Source organism: Cordyceps javanica, chromosome 1 (assembly GCF_051103115.1).
Source record: "Cordyceps javanica chromosome 1, complete sequence".
In the NCBI taxonomy this organism is placed as follows: Eukaryota; Fungi; Ascomycota; class Sordariomycetes; order Hypocreales; family Cordycipitaceae; genus Cordyceps; species Cordyceps javanica.
Window position 1 is genome coordinate 770052 of NC_139295.1, and position 17629 is coordinate 787680.

General features: G+C 56.3%; 6 protein-coding genes across 6 annotated transcripts; 4 read left to right on the forward strand and 2 right to left on the reverse strand.

Moving 5' to 3' along the window:
- Positions 1-555: 555 nt before the first annotated feature.
- Positions 556-2864, reverse strand: V2A60_000232 (DUF4246 domain-containing protein; the record flags this gene model as incomplete). The annotated part of the gene is made up of 6 exons (XM_083251603.1): positions 556-841; positions 997-1121; positions 1302-1725; positions 1800-2175; positions 2235-2478; positions 2541-2864. The coding sequence occupies 6 exons, from the start codon at positions 2862-2864 to the stop codon at positions 556-558; spliced, it is 1779 nt and encodes a 592-aa protein (XP_083107729.1).
- A 2420-nt stretch (positions 2865-5284) lies between these two features.
- V2A60_000233 (fungal specific transcription factor domain-containing protein) lies at positions 5285-8000 on the forward strand (the record flags this gene model as incomplete). The annotated part of the gene is made up of 5 exons (XM_083251604.1): positions 5285-5391; positions 5625-5714; positions 5821-6463; positions 6541-6792; positions 6846-8000. The coding sequence occupies 5 exons, from the start codon at positions 5285-5287 to the stop codon at positions 7998-8000; spliced, it is 2247 nt and encodes a 748-aa protein (XP_083107730.1).
- Positions 8001-8460: 460 nt separating this feature from the next.
- V2A60_000234 (uncharacterized protein) lies at positions 8461-9303 on the reverse strand (the record flags this gene model as incomplete). The annotated part of the gene is made up of 1 exon (XM_083251605.1): positions 8461-9303. The coding sequence occupies one exon, from the start codon at positions 9301-9303 to the stop codon at positions 8461-8463; it is 843 nt and encodes a 280-aa protein (XP_083107731.1).
- Positions 9304-11336: 2033 nt separating this feature from the next.
- On the forward strand, positions 11337-12715 carry V2A60_000235 (3-deoxy-7-phosphoheptulonate synthase; the record flags this gene model as incomplete). The annotated part of the gene is made up of 4 exons (XM_083251606.1): positions 11337-11345; positions 11471-11525; positions 11597-12499; positions 12561-12715. 4 exons carry the CDS (start codon positions 11337-11339, stop codon positions 12713-12715), a joined length of 1122 nt encoding a protein of 373 aa, XP_083107732.1.
- Positions 12716-13368: 653 nt separating this feature from the next.
- V2A60_000236 (C2H2-type zinc finger protein) lies at positions 13369-14590 on the forward strand (the record flags this gene model as incomplete). Its single annotated transcript, XM_083251607.1, has 2 exons — positions 13369-13897; positions 13965-14590. The coding sequence occupies 2 exons, from the start codon at positions 13369-13371 to the stop codon at positions 14588-14590; spliced, it is 1155 nt and encodes a 384-aa protein (XP_083107733.1).
- A 1033-nt stretch (positions 14591-15623) lies between these two features.
- V2A60_000237 (iron-sulfur cluster assembly protein NAR1) lies at positions 15624-17624 on the forward strand (the record flags this gene model as incomplete). Its single annotated transcript, XM_083251608.1, has 1 exon — positions 15624-17624. One exon carries the CDS (start codon positions 15624-15626, stop codon positions 17622-17624), a length of 2001 nt encoding a protein of 666 aa, XP_083107734.1.
- Positions 17625-17629: the final 5 nt, after the last annotated feature.

Below are 17629 nucleotides of genomic sequence, written 5' to 3' on the forward strand. Positions count from 1 at the left end.
CATCCAAAGATACCTACATATATACATTGTATCGGGACGGCGCATTCTTTGGCGTATGGGCATGGTTTATTAGATACTCGCCACTATACTGGTCATTTTAATTTTTTTTTTTTCCTCTTCTCATGGCCTATCACTACTAGACGGCTCGGCATACAGCGGTACTGAATAGAGCACACACAAAATGAATGTCTGTCTAGAATTTCATGAGTTTCGACCAATATTTTCCATCCAACAATATCGTAAAGTTTTATCTATGTCTTTTTTTTTGCCAGAGATTCAGCTACATGCGGTCATCCACTTTGAATCTTACTCAGCCCTATCGCGTTTTCCCGTCCAACCGTCCCCCCGCAGCAAGTGAGCCCTCTCAGCTCCGCCTCATCCGAAAGACTTGGCAACCAAGCCAAGCTTTTTTTCTCCTCTTTCGTGTACCTCGTCCCCGTAACCATATCGACAGCCTTGCTTCCTTGGCTTCGGCTCCCCCGGATACTCGCACACCCACATACCTTCACACTCGCGCGAGGGAGAGAGTGTGTGTGTGTGTGTGTTTCAACTGTTTCAGTGCTCGCAAAACGAATACTGGACACTCCGCCAGTGGTGGTCGAGGTCGTGCTGTCCTATACTGCGTTCCCTCATGAGAGCCAGCCGGTGTTCGCGGGCCTCCTCCCGCGTCATCAGGCCCGCCGGCGCCGGCGAGCTCTTCTCCCACCAGTCTCTCTGCTGCGGCGGCACGTTGGCCGTGGAGATGACGCGCACGTGAGGGTCTACGAGCCAAAGGGCCAGGAAGCGTCGATGGCCGGGCTTGGAAGGGTCTTGGAGCTTCAACGGGGAGACGCGGTGTTGCCTTGCATTGTCATGTCAGCTTTGCGGTCTTGCCGGGGGAGTTAGCGGCCACTATCCGGGAGAGAGAGCGGGTGAAAAAAAAAATAAAAAAAGAATGAAAAAAGAAATTGAAAGAATGCAGAACAAAACGCGCAAGAGCGGTTTCGCCCGACTTACAACGTGTTGGGAAACGCGAGGATCCGTCCCTGTGGCGTCTTGACGTCGCCGTACGGCTGCCAGCACTGGGCGTACGCGTGGCCGAGGCAGGTGCCGTGCACATTCTCCAGCCAGTTGTACGCGTCCTGGCCCGTCTCGACGTGTCCGGACAGGCTGGGGGCTGTCCAGGTAGAAAAGCGCGGTGGCGACAATCTTTTCATTCATCATCCCTTCAAGCTATACCAAAGGGGGGAAAGAAGAATAAAGGTCAACACGAGCCAAAAAAAAAACATGACAAACCATCATCTCGTTACTCGGTCACTTACATGCCAGCCTCCGGCGGGAAACTCGGGCTTTTCCGGCGTCAGCTCGATGCTTGCCATCTTGACAATGATCTGCAGCCCGTCCTGCTCATATATAGTCCGAATGCTCTCCTCGGGTGCGTAGTCAATCTCCTCAAACGGTAGGGGCTCGGGATAGAGAGGAACGCGAGTCTCTAGCCACCTGCGATATGCGCGTTTCTCCTCAACCAGCGCCGTGGGGTCGTGATTCAGCTCAGGACCTATGCTCGCGAGGTCTAGCACTTTGCCCGTCTTCAGCTTTTGGTATGCCTCTACCGCTTCGTAAAAGTGCCGAGGGCCGTAAAAGTATCCGTTGGCGATGCTTTTCTCGCCGTCGTCCGAGACTGGCATGTCGGCGCTGAGAAAGTACTCCATGTCAAAGTCGGACCAGAGGCTCACATCCTCGTCGCTATGGTTCGACTTGTCAGTATATTTCACCTCGTTCGTGTTTGATGTCGAGAATAGGGAATATGGCATTCGTACTCTGCCTTGGCAATGCCTTTGAACCGGGATTTTGACCTGCCCGTAATTTCCATCCTGTCGTAGCCCTCGTACTCTTGGAGGCATTGGTCCCAGAGAGGAATGGCGGCTGCAATGGCCTTTTCAATCGTCTGGTAGATGCCTCGATACCTGACCGGATGCAGGTTGTTGATGTAGCTGGTAATCCTGACGCTGCCGTTGTCCTGAAACGATGCGTTGCAAGGTAACCACTGGAACTTGCGTGACCAGTACTGATCTGCCACATCCGCAGGTCGTCCTCGGTTGACCTTGAACGGCTGCGATATCGCTCCGCCCTGGCCTATGAGCCTCGTTGCGTTTTCCAGCCCGACTCTTTCTTCATTCAAAAAGTGCGTTTTTCCTACGCCACGAGTTATTGTTGGCATCTTCTACACCGCGGCAAATGTGGTCAATGCTCACCATAGACGAAGGGATACATTGACGGATGCACCAGGTTCTGTACCATGTCGTTGCTCTGTGGATGCCAGTCTATATCCTCAGCCTGATCAGCTCGCAGAATATCAAAAGCTTTCACCAAGCTCAGGCGGAGGCTCTCGCTAAACAGCAGGTCCGACTTGACGACACAGAAACGCGATGAGTCCAGGGTCGGGATGAGTCCTGTATCGCGAAAGTACTTGGCCTTGTTGCGTAGCTCGTCGATGCACTTTGGCGTTCAGTTAGCAACATACATGGCAATTAGCCTGGGTAGTGGTTAAGCAGACGTGCATATTCAAAGGCTCGTGCCGTGATGATTTTGGGCGGCTGGCGGATGCGCGCGGACTCCTTGCCTTCCATGATGCGCGCGAACAAGGCCGCCTCGGGCTGTTCAGCTGCCCCCTGGCGCCATTTTTGCACGATCTCCTCGTTAAAGACCTTTTCATGCCAGTTGGGCTTGTCGGTGATTTGGTCCATGAGCATCATCATGGCCACCTCGCGAATCTGGAGGACCTTGGACTCGCCTCCCTTGGCGTTTGGGAAGCCGAGAGGATAGCCTTCCCTCTCGATGCACCTCAGGTCCAGGTCAAAACCGGGGTATTTAAAGGCCGTCATGGCAGGTGAATTGTATCAATATAGCTGTGATTGTAGAGTGAGCATGCTGTATTTCGGCCGGTGGCAGTTGACGACCGTGACTTTATATCCCGCTCGCTCCCATGACTGCAGCGCGAATTAAATCAGGCTACCACGTCTGCCTGGAATGCCCGTTTTTTTTTCAACAGCCGTGCTCCATCGAGAAGGGTGCCCTTTACATTTACCAGGGTATCGTGAGAGATTCACGCGCCAAGAGCTTGAATCACGGCCCACCGCGTTCACCAGCTCGTGGATCGACTACCCTAGAACGATGACACTTTTTACGAAGGGTTCAAGCATAAGGTGACTCGTATTAATCATTTTAACTAGTCCTTTAGTCTTTATCTTTTCGTTTAGAGTCTCTTTTTGCCGGAGGGCTCTGTGCGATTGATCGTGGTATTTGTACTGATCAGGACAATGTGATTTCTTGGGCCAACAGCGAGACGGCGCCTGGCGGGCCTAGTTGTGAGAATCGTCAATAATTAAGAGACGGCCTCACATTGAAGAGGTAAACTCGGCCAACTAAAGATTTCTGGATCTCTATTCTGGCGGCCCCAATCCATGGGGATCTGCAGGTTCAGAGACGTCTGCTTACGGCTTCAGCAACCGCCGCAAATCTGTATACTGTGCTTAGCCGGCTAGGCTTGCCAGCGTGTTCCGGTTCCGATTCCGCGACAAATTGAATCGTACATCAATGACCGCCTCCACTGTGATCGATCCATCTGCAACTAAAATTTCATCTGATAACATGGCGAGGAAATCGACGCCGTTACAGCCGGCTAGATCCGTGAAGTAAGGGGGAGGCGACCCAATGAGTGATGCTGCCTGCACGAACGGTGAGGAATCAGAGTCACTAGTATCGGCAACCTAAATAACATGCGACAATACAGCTAGCCTCCTGGGATGCAATGGCGCGCTTATTTCAGAGCAGTGGCGCAGCATCAAAAAGATCGGCGAGCTTAGTGGCACGGCGGCAGGTGAGGTAGCTGCACCTACACTAGCTGCTTGGAGAGGAATTAATAAAGACAAGACACGCAGCCGCGTGGGCAAACTGCACAAACATGCACAACCAGGGGCCTTGCCAATCAAGCATAAGGTGTCAGACCGAGGCCACCGACGAAATGGTTATTTCCCTAGTGAAACATGAATGCGCACCTGCAGGCAAGCACGTGCGCCGAAAGCCGGTTCTGTCTGTCGCTGACGACGTTTTAGGGGTCCCGGTATGACCAAGGGCTCTCAGGGGTTAGGTCGACGGTCATGTCGTAGCGCTAGTTGCAATGTCCGAGGTGAAGTTGCTGGGTAATTTGTGTATATCATGATGAGCACGGGCGTAGGAGATGATCCGGCCGGACGTGGGAAGAGGGGCGTTGAGTAGGTGGATGCAGAGCAGGAGAGACGAGGTGTAATGATGGATCCCTGTCATGTCCAATGTGAGCGCAGATGTGACAGACCGGGAGAAGGTCGTTGGCCCCTGCAGATGGAGACTTGGACTCTCTCTCTCTCTCTCTCGTTCTCTCCGAGCATCACCATCTCCACCCCCGCAAAACGAGGTCCGCCCACAGCAAACAGGAAAATCTGATGCGCTAAATCGGCACGAGGCAAGCACCCAGCCTGCCAGCCTGCCAGCACGCCCAAGAGCGCTGTGGCCGCTATTTTTCCGCAGCGTCGAATCCACCGAATCCACTGTAACCTCCTGTGAGCTCCTGTAAAGTAACCTCTCTTGCCTGTCGCTGAAATGTACGGATTACTCGACGATGATGTCTGCATTGGAGCAAAGGAAGTTTTGCGCCAAGTAAAGCCGCTCAAGCCACGGCCACCAACCCTGTTGGCCCCCAAGGTAAATGCCTACCTACGGATACCTACCTGACTAGCTGCCGCGGTGGACTACCAATGGCCAGGTATCCGTACTTGGCCAACTAAGGTACCTAGCCACCCACTGCCTTGCTAGATATTTAGGTACCTAAATACCCAAGGTAGGTACATCTTGCCCGCCTATACCCCCTAGATAACCTTAAAGTAGGCACCTTGGTAGGTACTGCTAGGCAAGGTAGGTACCTCCCTCTAGTACTAGTACCTCCCATCCAGCCATCTTACCCACCACGCCTTGTCGATGCGCCGCCCATTCCCCGCAACCGGTACTCAATACCCTCGCCGTCAACCTCCTGCAGCTCAAACAACCGTAAAATCTTGCCTTGCGCCTCTGTCCATCCATATCTCACCACAAGACCGCCGTCATCGCCTCGCTTCAACCGCGCGAGCATGCTGCCTCCCATCTTCCAATAGATGCCCGCTGCATCAATGTTTCGCCTCCCATTCCCCTGTTCCCGCCACACCCGCCAGTCGCCCCCAACCCTCCTCCGTCCACCACTGCCACCTGCATCGTCTCCTCCCGCCGCGCCGCGATGCAGTCACCACCCGCCGCCGCGATGCCCTCGCCCGTTTCCCAGCCCGTCGGCTCGCCCACTCTCAAGTCGCGCAAGAAGCGCTCACCCTACGTGGCCATTGCCTGGTATGTCCACTGTCCCCGCAACCGCTCCCGCTTCTCAATTGATGCACTTCCCGCTGACCCCAAGCCACCATTGACAGCGTGTATGTAACTCCCGCTTTTTCTTCTTCTCATCACTCCTTGCCTGCACCTCGACCCTGCTCGACAAGTGACCCTGACCGCATCAAAATTCTCACTGCTAACCCTCGTAATGTCTCATCCCACAGAACCTGCAAGCAAAGAAAGACAAAATGCAGCGGCGAACGGCCCTGCAAGAGGTGTCGTGACAGCGACATCATGTGTGTCTACGGTCGCGCGACACGCTTCCAGTCCACCGATGAGACCTCGTACGTCATCGCCAAACTCACGCGACATCTCTCCATTGAACCCAAACCCCTGCCTCCTATTCTCGTCACCCCCAGTCCTTGAAACCTGCTCACCAAGCCCACCCAGAAAATCCAGCAAACCCAAACGAGACTCACAATCTACCAATGAGCCTCACAAGCCACGTGAACGAGACTCCTTTCGTGTCAAGAAGCCACCTTCTGTAGCGCCCCCACGCACGCAGAACCATGCCGAGACAAGCGCCCAGACACGCCACGGAAGCTCCGACTATTACCTTCGCCTGGCGGAGAAGCGCCTCGGCGACCTCAGCCCGGGCCCGGGCAGGTCTCTATTTGGCAGCGGTCGCCAGCAGCAACTTATGATAGGATCCCATATTATGCAGCAGCTCATCGACCACCGCAAAACCGGTGCACCCCCAGGCACCTTTGCACCCCTCGACAAGGAGCTCTGGATACGCATCATCGACATCTATGAGGAAGAGGTTGCGCTCCAGTATCCCTTTCTAGATCTGCAAAATCTCCGGCAGAGAGTCAGAGCGTCTGTGCCGCCGAGTGAAGCTCATCCCGTCCCGGAAGACCAATCCGGCATTGAGGACATCATGTCACTGGTTCTCTCCGTCGCCTCTAGTATTGTCGACCCTGGAACCTTGACAGTTGCAAACAGTTTTGTCGAGAGCTTGTTTAGCGGCGCAATGCTACGTACACAACTTGGCGCAGTTAGCAAGACGGACTTGTCTATAATAATTCTTGCAGTACGTATACCCTTGACTGTGCCTGGTTCGTTTTGACTGACATGCTTATTTTTCATTTTTTTTCTTTCTTTTCGCAGAGCATCTTCTTCTTTCTGAATGACAAGGAAATGCTGGCGTGGAGGGCAATTGGCAATGTGTTACGCTCGTTGCACGAGATAATAGCTCAAAATACCGAGGATGCGCCCAATCCAGCAACTCTGGACCAGCTCAAGGACGTTGGCGAAAAGTTTTACTGGTCTGTCTATACACTCGACCGACGATGGGGCTTTGGCACGGGCTTGCCTTTTTCAGTCCACGACTCCGATATTCATCGCCTGCCACAGTTCAAAGTGAGTTTGCACGCAGCTATGCACTCTTATGGCACTAATGGCATCTCCCTTAGGATGACTCACTATCGTCGACCTACCTGAGGCAGATGATCGAGTACAGCATCATCTCCGCCGAGGTGCGACGATCTATTCTCCAGCCGTCAACATCGCCAACTGCTACAGTCACAGCCTTGGCGGCAACAAGAAATCTGCTCGACTTCCAAGTAACCCAATTTCAGAAGAACATTCCCAAGAGGCTGCAGTTTCTCGGCCTGCAGGACAAATTCGACCCAACCCGAGAAAAGCGCGGCGAGTACAGGCTGCGGCTCGTCCTGTATCTCCGCTGTAACCAGATGCGCATCGTCATACACCGCAAGTCGGCCATGTCGCTGACGGGCGGTGGCTTCGATACGTCCACCACCAATGTGCTGGCCGAGATGTCCCAGGACACAATCCGTATCCTCATCGCGCTGGCGCGGGAGACGGATATTTATCACGCACAGCAGCGCACCTTTAATCACTTCCTCGAGACAGCGCTGGCATCGCTGCTGCTGCTGTTATGCTATGCCGAGGCCGAGTACCGCGTCGGCTACCTCCCCGACGTCCTCGCTGCCATGGAGCTCGTCCAGCACCTCTCTGTTCACTCTCCCGTCACCCGTGCGCTTAAGCAGAAGCTGCACCGCGTCCAGCACATGATCAAGAGCTTCCGCGTCTCCAACCACCCCTCGGCACAGCAGTCGCCGCGGTCCGCTTCCGTGGCGCCCGGCGGCGGCGGCGGCGATCAGTTTAGCGACGGCGGCCTGCACAACGGCCGGCCCAACGACATGGTCGGTACGCCTACGACGGGTGGCAACCAGATACCCATATCACTCGCCCCAGTCATGAACGACCAGCAGCCCGTGTTCCCCCCCGCTGCCGCCTTGGCAGAAATGGCAATGGCTGGCGGCGGCGGCAATGGCTCTAACGAGAGCGGTGGCCCTGGCTCCTTCACCCCGGGTGTGCAACAGACGTCATTCCCGATCAGCCAGATGAACACGCCACAACCGTACGACGACGGCTTCGGCGGTGGCGCAGGGAGCATGCACTCGCAGCAGTCGGCGAGCGACTCGACGTCCATGATGGAACTGGTCGGGCCGCATGACCTGAGCGATCTCCCCAACGATTTCTTTACTTCCCAGTTTACGGATCTCGGCGACATTCTCAAGGACTATGACAACTTTCGATTTTAGAAGATCCCCCCCTTAGCAAGGCAAAACCAGGATATCGGTTGCATTGTGTGTTCTCTTGTTGTGTTACATATACATTATTTTGTAGAGATATTCGTCTAGCAGGCTATTTCCTCTTTTTCTTTTTCTTTTCCCAACGAGTGGTCGAGTGGGCTTTTTCTCTCGTTGTTATTAACAACCGCAATATACCCAGATGCAAACACTTTGCAGCCCCCATTCTTTAGAAGATCGCCATGCATGTGCTCATCGTATATATTTACTGCGTGGATGCTATATACTCTGCTGTCTGCTAATAGGTTGGGCAGCTGCGTTTCTTTAAACATCATGCCGTCCTATGGTGTGGCTGTCGTATCTGGGGAAAAGCACTGTTTATGTCGGCCTGCACAACAGACGAGGCATCTTTGCGCTGCCAAATCCACGTGACATTCTATCCGAAGGGGCCATCTCAGAGTACCAAATTTGCTCAGTTGTACTTTTTGATGGCGTTGAGGTAGGTACGGCCCGACTCGGAGAGCTGCGAGCCGTCATTGTTGGTCGGGAGCCAGTTAGGGGCGAGGCCGCCGCCGTCGGTGTAAGCGTAGGCCATGACGTGCTCGTTGCGCTCAAAGAGGTCGACCACGTCCCTGATGAAGGTGTTGATCTTCCCCTGGTCCTGGCAGGGCGCCCACTGGGGGTGGTCGGAGACGCAGGCGAACTCGGTGACCCAGATGGGCTTGCGATACTTGTTCCAGTAGTGGTCAATGTCCTCCTGGACACCCTGCATCGAGTCCTTGTAGACGTGGATGGCGGTAAAGTCCCAGTCGGCGTCGAGGGCCTGGTCGCGGAACTTGGCGAGCCAGCCCTCGTCCTTCTGCTTGCACATGGCGGGGCTGCCGAGCAGGCTACCGGCGCGGCCCTTGGGCGCGATGTACTGGTTCCAGAGGCTGACGCCCTGGGCGACGCGGAGGTCGGCCGAATCCTTGCCGTGGCAGTCGGGCTCGTTGAGGCCGAGGAGATACTGCGGCGTGTCGCGGAGCTTCTGGAACGCGTGCAGGCGGTCCGAGTCCGTCTTGCCCTGGTGCCCGTCGCCCCAGAGCATGGATACGCCCATGACCTCGTCGTGGCCCGACGGCTTGGGCGTCCAGTCGTACCACCAGCCGATATGGTCCTTCCAGTGGTGGACGGCGCGCCCGCCCGCCGAGCCGGCCTTTTTGCCGTTGGGGATGAGCGGCGCCTTGCGGGCTTCGACCTGCACGGTGGCGGGAGAGGCAATTGCCGTCGAGGCAACGGCCAGGGCCGCGCCGGTGTATTTGAGAAGGCACACCATTGTTGAAGGTTGTATTTGGGGATTTTTGCTTGGAGTTGGATGCCGACACAAGTTGAGGAGGTGGGAGTTGCCTGCACTTTAAATACTCTTCCCCATGCAGAGACCTTACTTCCTCATTGTATCCAGATACGTCGACAGAGTGAGCATGATGGAAGGGAATACACTAGCAGCGTGGTCATGAAGCGTCGAGTCTGCCCTAGTGCTTATTTAATTTGCCTCGAATCAGATCAAAAGGCACAGACGCTCAGCCCGTTGCAGTAGGGAAAAGGCCGGCGAAGGATATTGCCACAACTCTGGAGTGCCATTGCTGGAGAAATATGCCCGGGCCTCGAACCTCGATCAACGTCTCTCTATTTTAGTCAACAAGATGCGGAAGGATTTTGATAGCGTGGGAGGACATGACCGAAAGAGCAGGGCAGGCAAGGGATCTGGTGCCTGGTGTGAGAGTAAGGTAGCAGTTGCTCTGTAGCAGACATCGCATTTAGGTGCCAGATTGGGTAATATTTAGTACGATCTGAGGTTGCTTAGGCTCGTAGGTCTGTTGCCTGCGTTGGCCCGGGATGGTTGGATGGCTCCCACGGCATGGCCACCGTTGTGGTGGGGTCAACCTGAACGGAGTAGGAGGACAATGCGATGATGACAGTGTGGATTCTCTGGCTAATTGCCGAGTGGGAAGCTGCGGTCTGTCTAGTATCGATAATTGGAGTAATTGAGAAGCACATGTAGGATTCCGGCGAAGCTGAGGTACATTGTTCCTGGTAATGTCGTCTTAAGCATGGCCTGGCAAGGCAAGACATGATGAGTGGTGTCAGGGCGAGTCTGCGGTCGTTATTCTATGAGACATTGGAGTGATGATTGTTTGACTAGTGAAGGAGGGAGCATTGCCATGGCGAGATGCTGGCCATGACCAAGAGTGCAGTAGAGAGGGTGATGTGATGGATCGGACTTGCGTTTGCGACAGGCGAGAATGAGAGTGCAGGCATTGACTACATGGAAATCGCAGGTAGGCACGCAAGTACTGGTAGATAGGCGGCACGTACTCCGTACCTGTAGGCAGTACTTAGGTAGCTGGTTGGTGGTAGGTCAAGAAAGGTGGTGGCGTTCGATGCCGATGTATCGGTCGGGCCGAGCACATTACATTCTGGTGGGCCGTTTGCTCAGTATGCTTGGTAGCTGCATCTGCATAAAATCATTTTGTGCAGTGCCGTAGTACTGATACGATGAGGCTAGCTGATTCAAGACGTGGCAGTACTAACTATTAAGAGCACGTATGTTTTTACACGTGGCGGATGTTTTCAGCTTCAAGTGTAGCAGTGCACAAAAGAAAAAAAGAAAAAAACCAGAACAAAAAGAAAAAGAATAGAGGACGAAAATACGGTCACCCCGGGTCAGATTGGAAAATTTCATCTTCATAATGGACTACTGTGCTCTGGCGCAGCAGCTCTTTCAATCAAGGAGTACCACTCTGCCAACAGCGCATGAGGCCACTGTCATGCCACTACTAGCACCATGTGGGCGAGATCTCACCAGGGTAGATTTGCTTATAGCCAAGCAAAGTACGGATACACCCAGGTCCGATACCGTCACGACAAGTTGCTGCCGCAGCGCTACCTGACGTTGAAATCTCTGGCAACATAGGCCCCCCATATGCAATGTAAACTGCTTGAGACTCTACAGGGTCCTTTAATAATTAGTGTCCAATCGCGAAGCTCTTATTGACCACTCCCCCCCCCAATCGACAGCCTCAGTAGTGCCAGCACACGCCATCTCGTCCTCCAAGCCCCGCCACATCGACGACTCATAGCCTCCGGCTCCGGCGCTTTTTTTCTGGTCGACACATGAAAATTATAGTGCAGCGACCCTCTGCCACCATTTTGCGTCTCTGTTCTTGGCGGGCAACACAGAAGCTTCCATATCCAAACAAGCCTTTTCACACAATCTGTGCAGCTGAAAAAAACTCAGCATCAAGTCTTTGAAATCCTACTGTATTCTGTTTCTTCTTTTGCCCCGCGCCTATATACCCTTTTTGCACCATGGCTTCGGTACGTCAGTTCAACTTTGCTGCCCTACCCCGCGACCTTTTGTCACTTTCTTTTTTTTTTTGCTTCTTTCTCTCCCAACGACATCATGGCGGTGGTGACTGACCGTCGCGCTCAACACGATGCAGTTCTACATTGAAAACAAAAACGTCGGCAACCAGGCCGACTCTGAAGATTGGAGAAGTGCGTACTATACCAAGAGGCACCCGCCCAATTGCCGCCCGTCTTAAGCACATGCTAACACAACATGCCAGTTCGCGGCTACAACCCTCTTACCCCTCCCGATCTGCTCCAGCATGAGATTGCCCAGACGCCCGAGTCGAAAAGGACGGTGCTCGAGTCTCGTAACGAGGCCGTCGCCGTAGTCAACGGCACTGACGACAAGAACCGCCTGCTGGTCGTCGTCGGCCCATGCTCCATCCACGACCCCGAGGCCGCCCTGGCCTACTGCGACCTGCTGCTGCAGGCCAAGGAGAAGCACAAGGACGAGCTGCTCATCGTGATGCGCTCCTACCTCGAGAAGCCGCGCACCACGGTCGGCTGGAAGGGTCTGATCAACGACCCAGACATTGATGGCAGCTTCAAGATCAACAAGGGCCTGCGCCTGGCTCGTCAGCTCTTCGTCGACCTCACCCACAAGGGCATGCCCATTGCCAGCGAGATGCTCGACACCATCTCGCCGCAGTTCCTCGCCGATCTCCTGTCCGTCGGCGCCATCGGCGCCCGCACCACCGAGAGCCAGCTGCACCGCGAGCTCTCGAGCGGCCTGAGCTTCCCCGTCGGCTTCAAGAACGGCACCGACGGCTCCCTCGGCGTCGCCATTGACGCCATCGGCGCCGCCAAGCACCCCCACCAGTTCCTCTCCGTCACCAAGCCCGGCGTCGTCGCCATCGTCGGCACCACTGGCAACGACGACTGCTTCGCTATCCTGCGCGGCGGCACCAAGGGCACCAACTACGACGCCGCCAGCATCGCCGAGGCCAAGGCCGCCCTCGAGAAGAAGGGCGTCCGCCAGCGTCTCATGGTCGACTGCAGCCACGGCAACTCGCTCAAGGACCACAAGAACCAGCCCAAGGTTGCGGCCGTCATCGCGGAGCAGATTGCCAAGGGCGAGAACGCCATCATGGGCGTCATGATTGAGAGCAATCACAACGAGGGTAAGTAACAACACTCGGCAAGACGATGCAAAATAATTCTGTTCTAACGTCGAGAAACTAGGTAACCAAAAAGTTCCCGCCGAGGGCAAGTCCGGTCTCAAGTACGGCGTCAGCATCACTGACGCCTGCATCCACTGGGAGGACACTGTCAGCGTCCTTGACAACCTAGCTGATGCTGTCAAGCAGCGTCGCAGCATCCTTAATGGCTCTGCCTAATTTTTTTTTGTTTTTTTTTTCAGTATACTCACGCATGTCATGATGGAATTATAGTCTGGGAGATTCAGGCGAAAGAAGACGCCATGGGATGGGAAAGAAAAGTTTGATTTGTTACATATATGCTTTGATATAAGCAATAAAGATTAGCCTCCAAATGCGTTGATGAGAATCTCGCAGAAGAGGCGAAAAATCCGTCTCGCCATTTTCTTCTTCTCGAGACTCCATCAGTACAATTTTTTTGTCCCAGTAATAAAACTTGGCGCAGCGACTGCCGTGTGTCATGGTGGCCCGCTACCTCGTCCAGCCAGCAAAAATTGGGCCAATGGAGCGCCGCCGCGCGGTAGCCGAGCTATCGCAAGCAAACACGATCCAACAGTGCATCTCTTTTGCCCCTTGACGCAACGTCTCCTTCTTTGCCCTCTTTTCCATCACCACCGCACGCAACAATTGACCCAACCACCAAACGCACACACGCTCTTTTTTTCAGGGAGCGCATCTACCGGTTTCCGATCGCGTGCTGTCGCGAATTTGCACCAGACTCGGCTTGAGACAAAGCCGCGCCTGCACACTCGCCGCACACTCGCCGCACACGCAGCCCTTTTCCTTGTCTTTCCTTCAACGCGACGTCCAATTCGTGAACCGACGACACAGCCATGGCCCGCGGCTACTCACCCGCCGAATCGCCGCTTTCCTCGGTGCGATCCTCGGATCACTCTGATGATGACGGCCACGACTACGACGATGCCTCTTCGCGACCGTCGAAGCGCCTCAAGGTTGACGGTGCGTCGCGGGCGTCGCGGGCATCGTCTGCGGCCGTCCACGACGCCGACCATGAGCAAGACGTCATCCCCGAGCCGGACCCCCTCGAGGGAATGTCTGATCTGTCGTCGGACACTTCAGGCGATATCCCGAGCTCACCCATCAACGCGCGGCTAGACGAGGAGGACTTTCAGGAGCAGGTCAGCGTCTGCGACTGGGATGGCTGCGATGCCGGCGACCAAGGCAACATGGACCGATTAGTCGAGCACATCCACAACTCCCACATTGAAAATCGCCAAAAGAAGTACACCTGCGAGTGGAAGAGCTGCCCTCGCAAGGGCATGACACATGCCAGCGGCTACGCGTTGAAAGCTCACATGCGCAGCCACACGAGAGAGAAGCCATTCTACTGCTACCTTCCAGGTATGTCCTGGGACTTGTTACTATTGAATTCTTTGTTGCAGCAGCGTCAACTAACTCGTTTTTCTAGAATGCGACCGCTCATTCACGAGATCTGACGCCCTGGCCAAACATATGCGCACCGTTCACGAGACGGAGGCTCTTCGCCCATCAGACCCTGTGCCCAAGTCGATGCAGGCCGGCCCGCCAGGCAAGTCGAGCAAGCTCAAAATCATCATCAAGACGCCGCAGTCGCATGGCCACGGCGGCGAGGACGGCACGGACGCGGGCCACGGCGAGGACGGTCACGAGGACTACTTCACACCATTGACGAGTGAGCAGTTTTCGACCGAGGAGCTCGCCTTCCCGGTCGATAAGCTGTACCGCAAGTGCTTCTGGGAGGCAAAGTGGGCCAACGAGGTTGGCGAGACGCTCATGCGTGAGTGCCGCGAATGGGAAGAAGTATACTACAAGGAGTGGCTCGAAAAGGAGACGTTGCTCGCCCAGGTTATCCAGAGCGAAGTCGACTGGCATAACCGCCGGCAGGCCATCCTCACAGGCTCGGCAGATGTACAGGTCACCAATGGTGCCCCAGTGGCGGCGGCAGACGGTGCGAAGACGCCGGTTGGGCAAGAAAATGGCGTGCAGGAGGCTGCTGCCGCAGCCGGTGAGCCGGACAGTGCCGTCGTACCCAAGGCAGAGGCTGTCGCCGTTTAGGTACGTCACAGCTGGGCGCAACCGAAGCTTTTACACGACTATCGCCACCACGGTCTGGCTGGGTGAGGCCAGCACTGCCATACGGTTAATGGCATCGCGCACGAGGTTTGACGCTATCCACGAGGAAAAACGCTAGCCAAGGGCCTTGAATATATAATAAAACCGAAGGAAAGGAGGATGCAAAAAGAGAGAGAACCCAGGGGAGTTTTTCAGGGTATGGCATATCATTACGAACCTGCTTGTTTTTTTGTTCATGTTATCTGGGTGTTTCATGTGTACAGTATACAAGTGACGGCGACGCACAGTTACTTGATTAATGCAATCGCTTTCTTTATTTTTTTGTTTTTTTGGCTCAAAGAAGATGAACAGACATGGCAGACGACTTGTGACGGCCCTTGCTCACCTGTAGATTGTACCAATTCTGTTCCGCCCTGCAAGCAAACCATGGCTTACTTGCAAATTCCCTAGTTATCTCGCTCCAGTGGTTTGCTGGCCCCAGCTGGGCTTAGTGCGCGCCGACTTCGCACGGTGGCGGGGCTTCCTTTTTTTCACGGCGCATTTCTAATCGCCCGGCCGTCATTGCGCGGGGCAAAAAAATGGCCTGCCTGCCTGCCTACCAGAAACCAAGAAACCGCCACTAAAAATTGGCACATGCTCATCAGTCCCAAGTTTCCTCTTCTTCTCAAACCTATTCGTATGAGAAATCGTCACTCGAGTGACCGACCACAATCTCAAAAAGGCATTCTTCTTTCGTTTTCCACCACCGCGGCGCTGCCTACAGCGAACAACGCAAAGCTCCCCCCGCCCAACGTCTCGCCCCGCGGCAAAGAACACTTTCGGGGCTCGACGAGCCGAAGAGCCGGGCCACACAACAACAGAACATCCAAAACAAAACCACTACTCTTCACACGCTCACGAGGACATCATACCATACAAACCTCTCTCTTCCCTTGCGCGCAAGCGCCTCTGACCCACCCACTCCTCTCCTCTCCTCTCCTCTCCTCTCTCTTTCTCCCCATCTCTCTCTCCGACCATGAGCGCCATCCTCTCCACCGACGACCTCAACGACTTCATCGCCCCGGGCGTCGCCTGCATCAAGCCCGTCGAGACGCTCCCGGCTGCTCCCCCGACGCCTGCGCCTGCCGGCTCGTCGTCTCTCGAAACCGAAGTCATTCTCGACGGCGACTCGCGCTCCGCGTCCGGCCCTCCTCCTCCTCCGGCCGAAATCTCCCTCACAGACTGCCTCGCGTGCTCGGGCTGCGTCACGTCGGCCGAGGCCGTGCTCGTGAGCCTGCAGTCGCACGCCGAGGTGCTCTCGACGCTCGACGCCGCGCCGTCGCTGCGCGTCGTCGGCCCGGATCCCGTCTCCGGCCGGTACGCCGTCGAGGGCCTGGAGAATGAAGAGGCCAAGCTGCTCGTCGCGAGCGTGAGCCCCCAGACGCGCGCCAACCTGGCGGCCGCGTGCGACCGGCGCGGGCGCCGGCAGCGGCAGCAGCAGCAGCCGGGTAGCAGCGTCCCCGTCGTCGGCGAACGCCAGGCCGGCGCCATGCTGGAGACGCTGCTCCGCGGCCCGGCGGGCCTGCCCGGCGGTGGCCGGCACGGCAGCGGCTTCGCGTGGGTGGTTGACACCAACGCGGCGCGGGAGATGACGCATGTGCTGAGCGCGCAAGAGGTGCTGCTCGGCACCAGCACTACTACCACCACCACCACCACATCTTCTTCTTCCTCCTCTCCGCCCTCGGCAGCAGCAGCACCGAGCGGCACGCCGCAACAACAAGCCGAGGCCAAGAAGCCCATACTCGCGTCGTCGTGCCCCGGGTGGGTGTGCTACGCGGAAAAGACGCACCCGCACGTGCTGCCGCACCTCTCGCGCGTCAAGTCGCCGCAGGCGCTGACGGGCACCCTCCTCAAGACGACCCTGAGCCGGGCGCTGGGCATCCCGCCCTCGCGCATCTGGCACCTGGCCGTCATGCCGTGCTTCGACAAGAAGCTCGAGGCGAGCCGCGAGGAGCTGACGGACGAGGTGTGGGCGCGGTCCGGCCGGCCCGGCCGCGGCGTGCGCGACGTCGACTGCGTCATCACAAGCAAGGAGGTCCTCATGCTGGCCGAGAGCAGGGGTCTGGATTTCTTCAAGCTATCGGACGAGGAGATGCAGCCTGCACCGTTCCCCGACCCTACGTTACAAAAATTCCTGTTCCGTCACTACGACGACTGCAACGACGACAATGGTCTGCAGCAACAGCAGCCCTCTCCGCCGCCCTCGATATTATCATCCTCCTCCTGCTCCTCCGCGTACCGCCGCCAAAGGACAACGCCGCCGCCACCCCTCGCCGCCGGTTCGTCCGGCGGACTCCTTTACCACATACTGCAGAGCCGCGCGGCGCAGTCGCCCGGCGCCGAGGTCCAGGTCATCAAGGGCCGCAACGCCGACGTGGTCGAGTACGTCGTGTCTGTCGAGGGCGAGGCCGTGTTCAAAGCCGCGCGGTACTATGGCTTCCGCAACATCCAGAACTTGGTGCGACGGCTCAAGCCGGCGCGGCCGTCCAGGATGCCGGGTGGTAAGCCGTTTGGTAGTGCCCGCCGGCCAGCGGGCGGCAAGGCAGGGGCCTCTTCCTCGTCGCTCGAGTACAGCTATGTGGAGGTCATGGCCTGCCCGGGCGGCTGCACCAACGGGGGCGGCCAGATCAAGGTCGACGATGCCGTCGTCATGGAGCACGAGGGCCTGCCGGGCAAGCCCGGCCCGCAGGAGCAGAAGGACTGGCTGGCCGAGGTGGACGAGGCGTACTTTTCGGGCGACGACGAGGCCGCGGCCGTCGGCACCGAGGCGGACGACGGGCCCGCGGCGGGCGACGTCGTGCTCGGCATCTCCCACTCTTATATAAATGATACCCTGGCATACTGGTCGGACATGACCGGCATTGATTTACGTAGACTTGCATTCACCACGTACCGCGAGGTCATTAGCGATGTTGGAAAGGCGACCGAGGGCGAACGCGTTGTCCAGCTCGCGGGCAAGATTGGCGGCGGATGGTAGTAAAG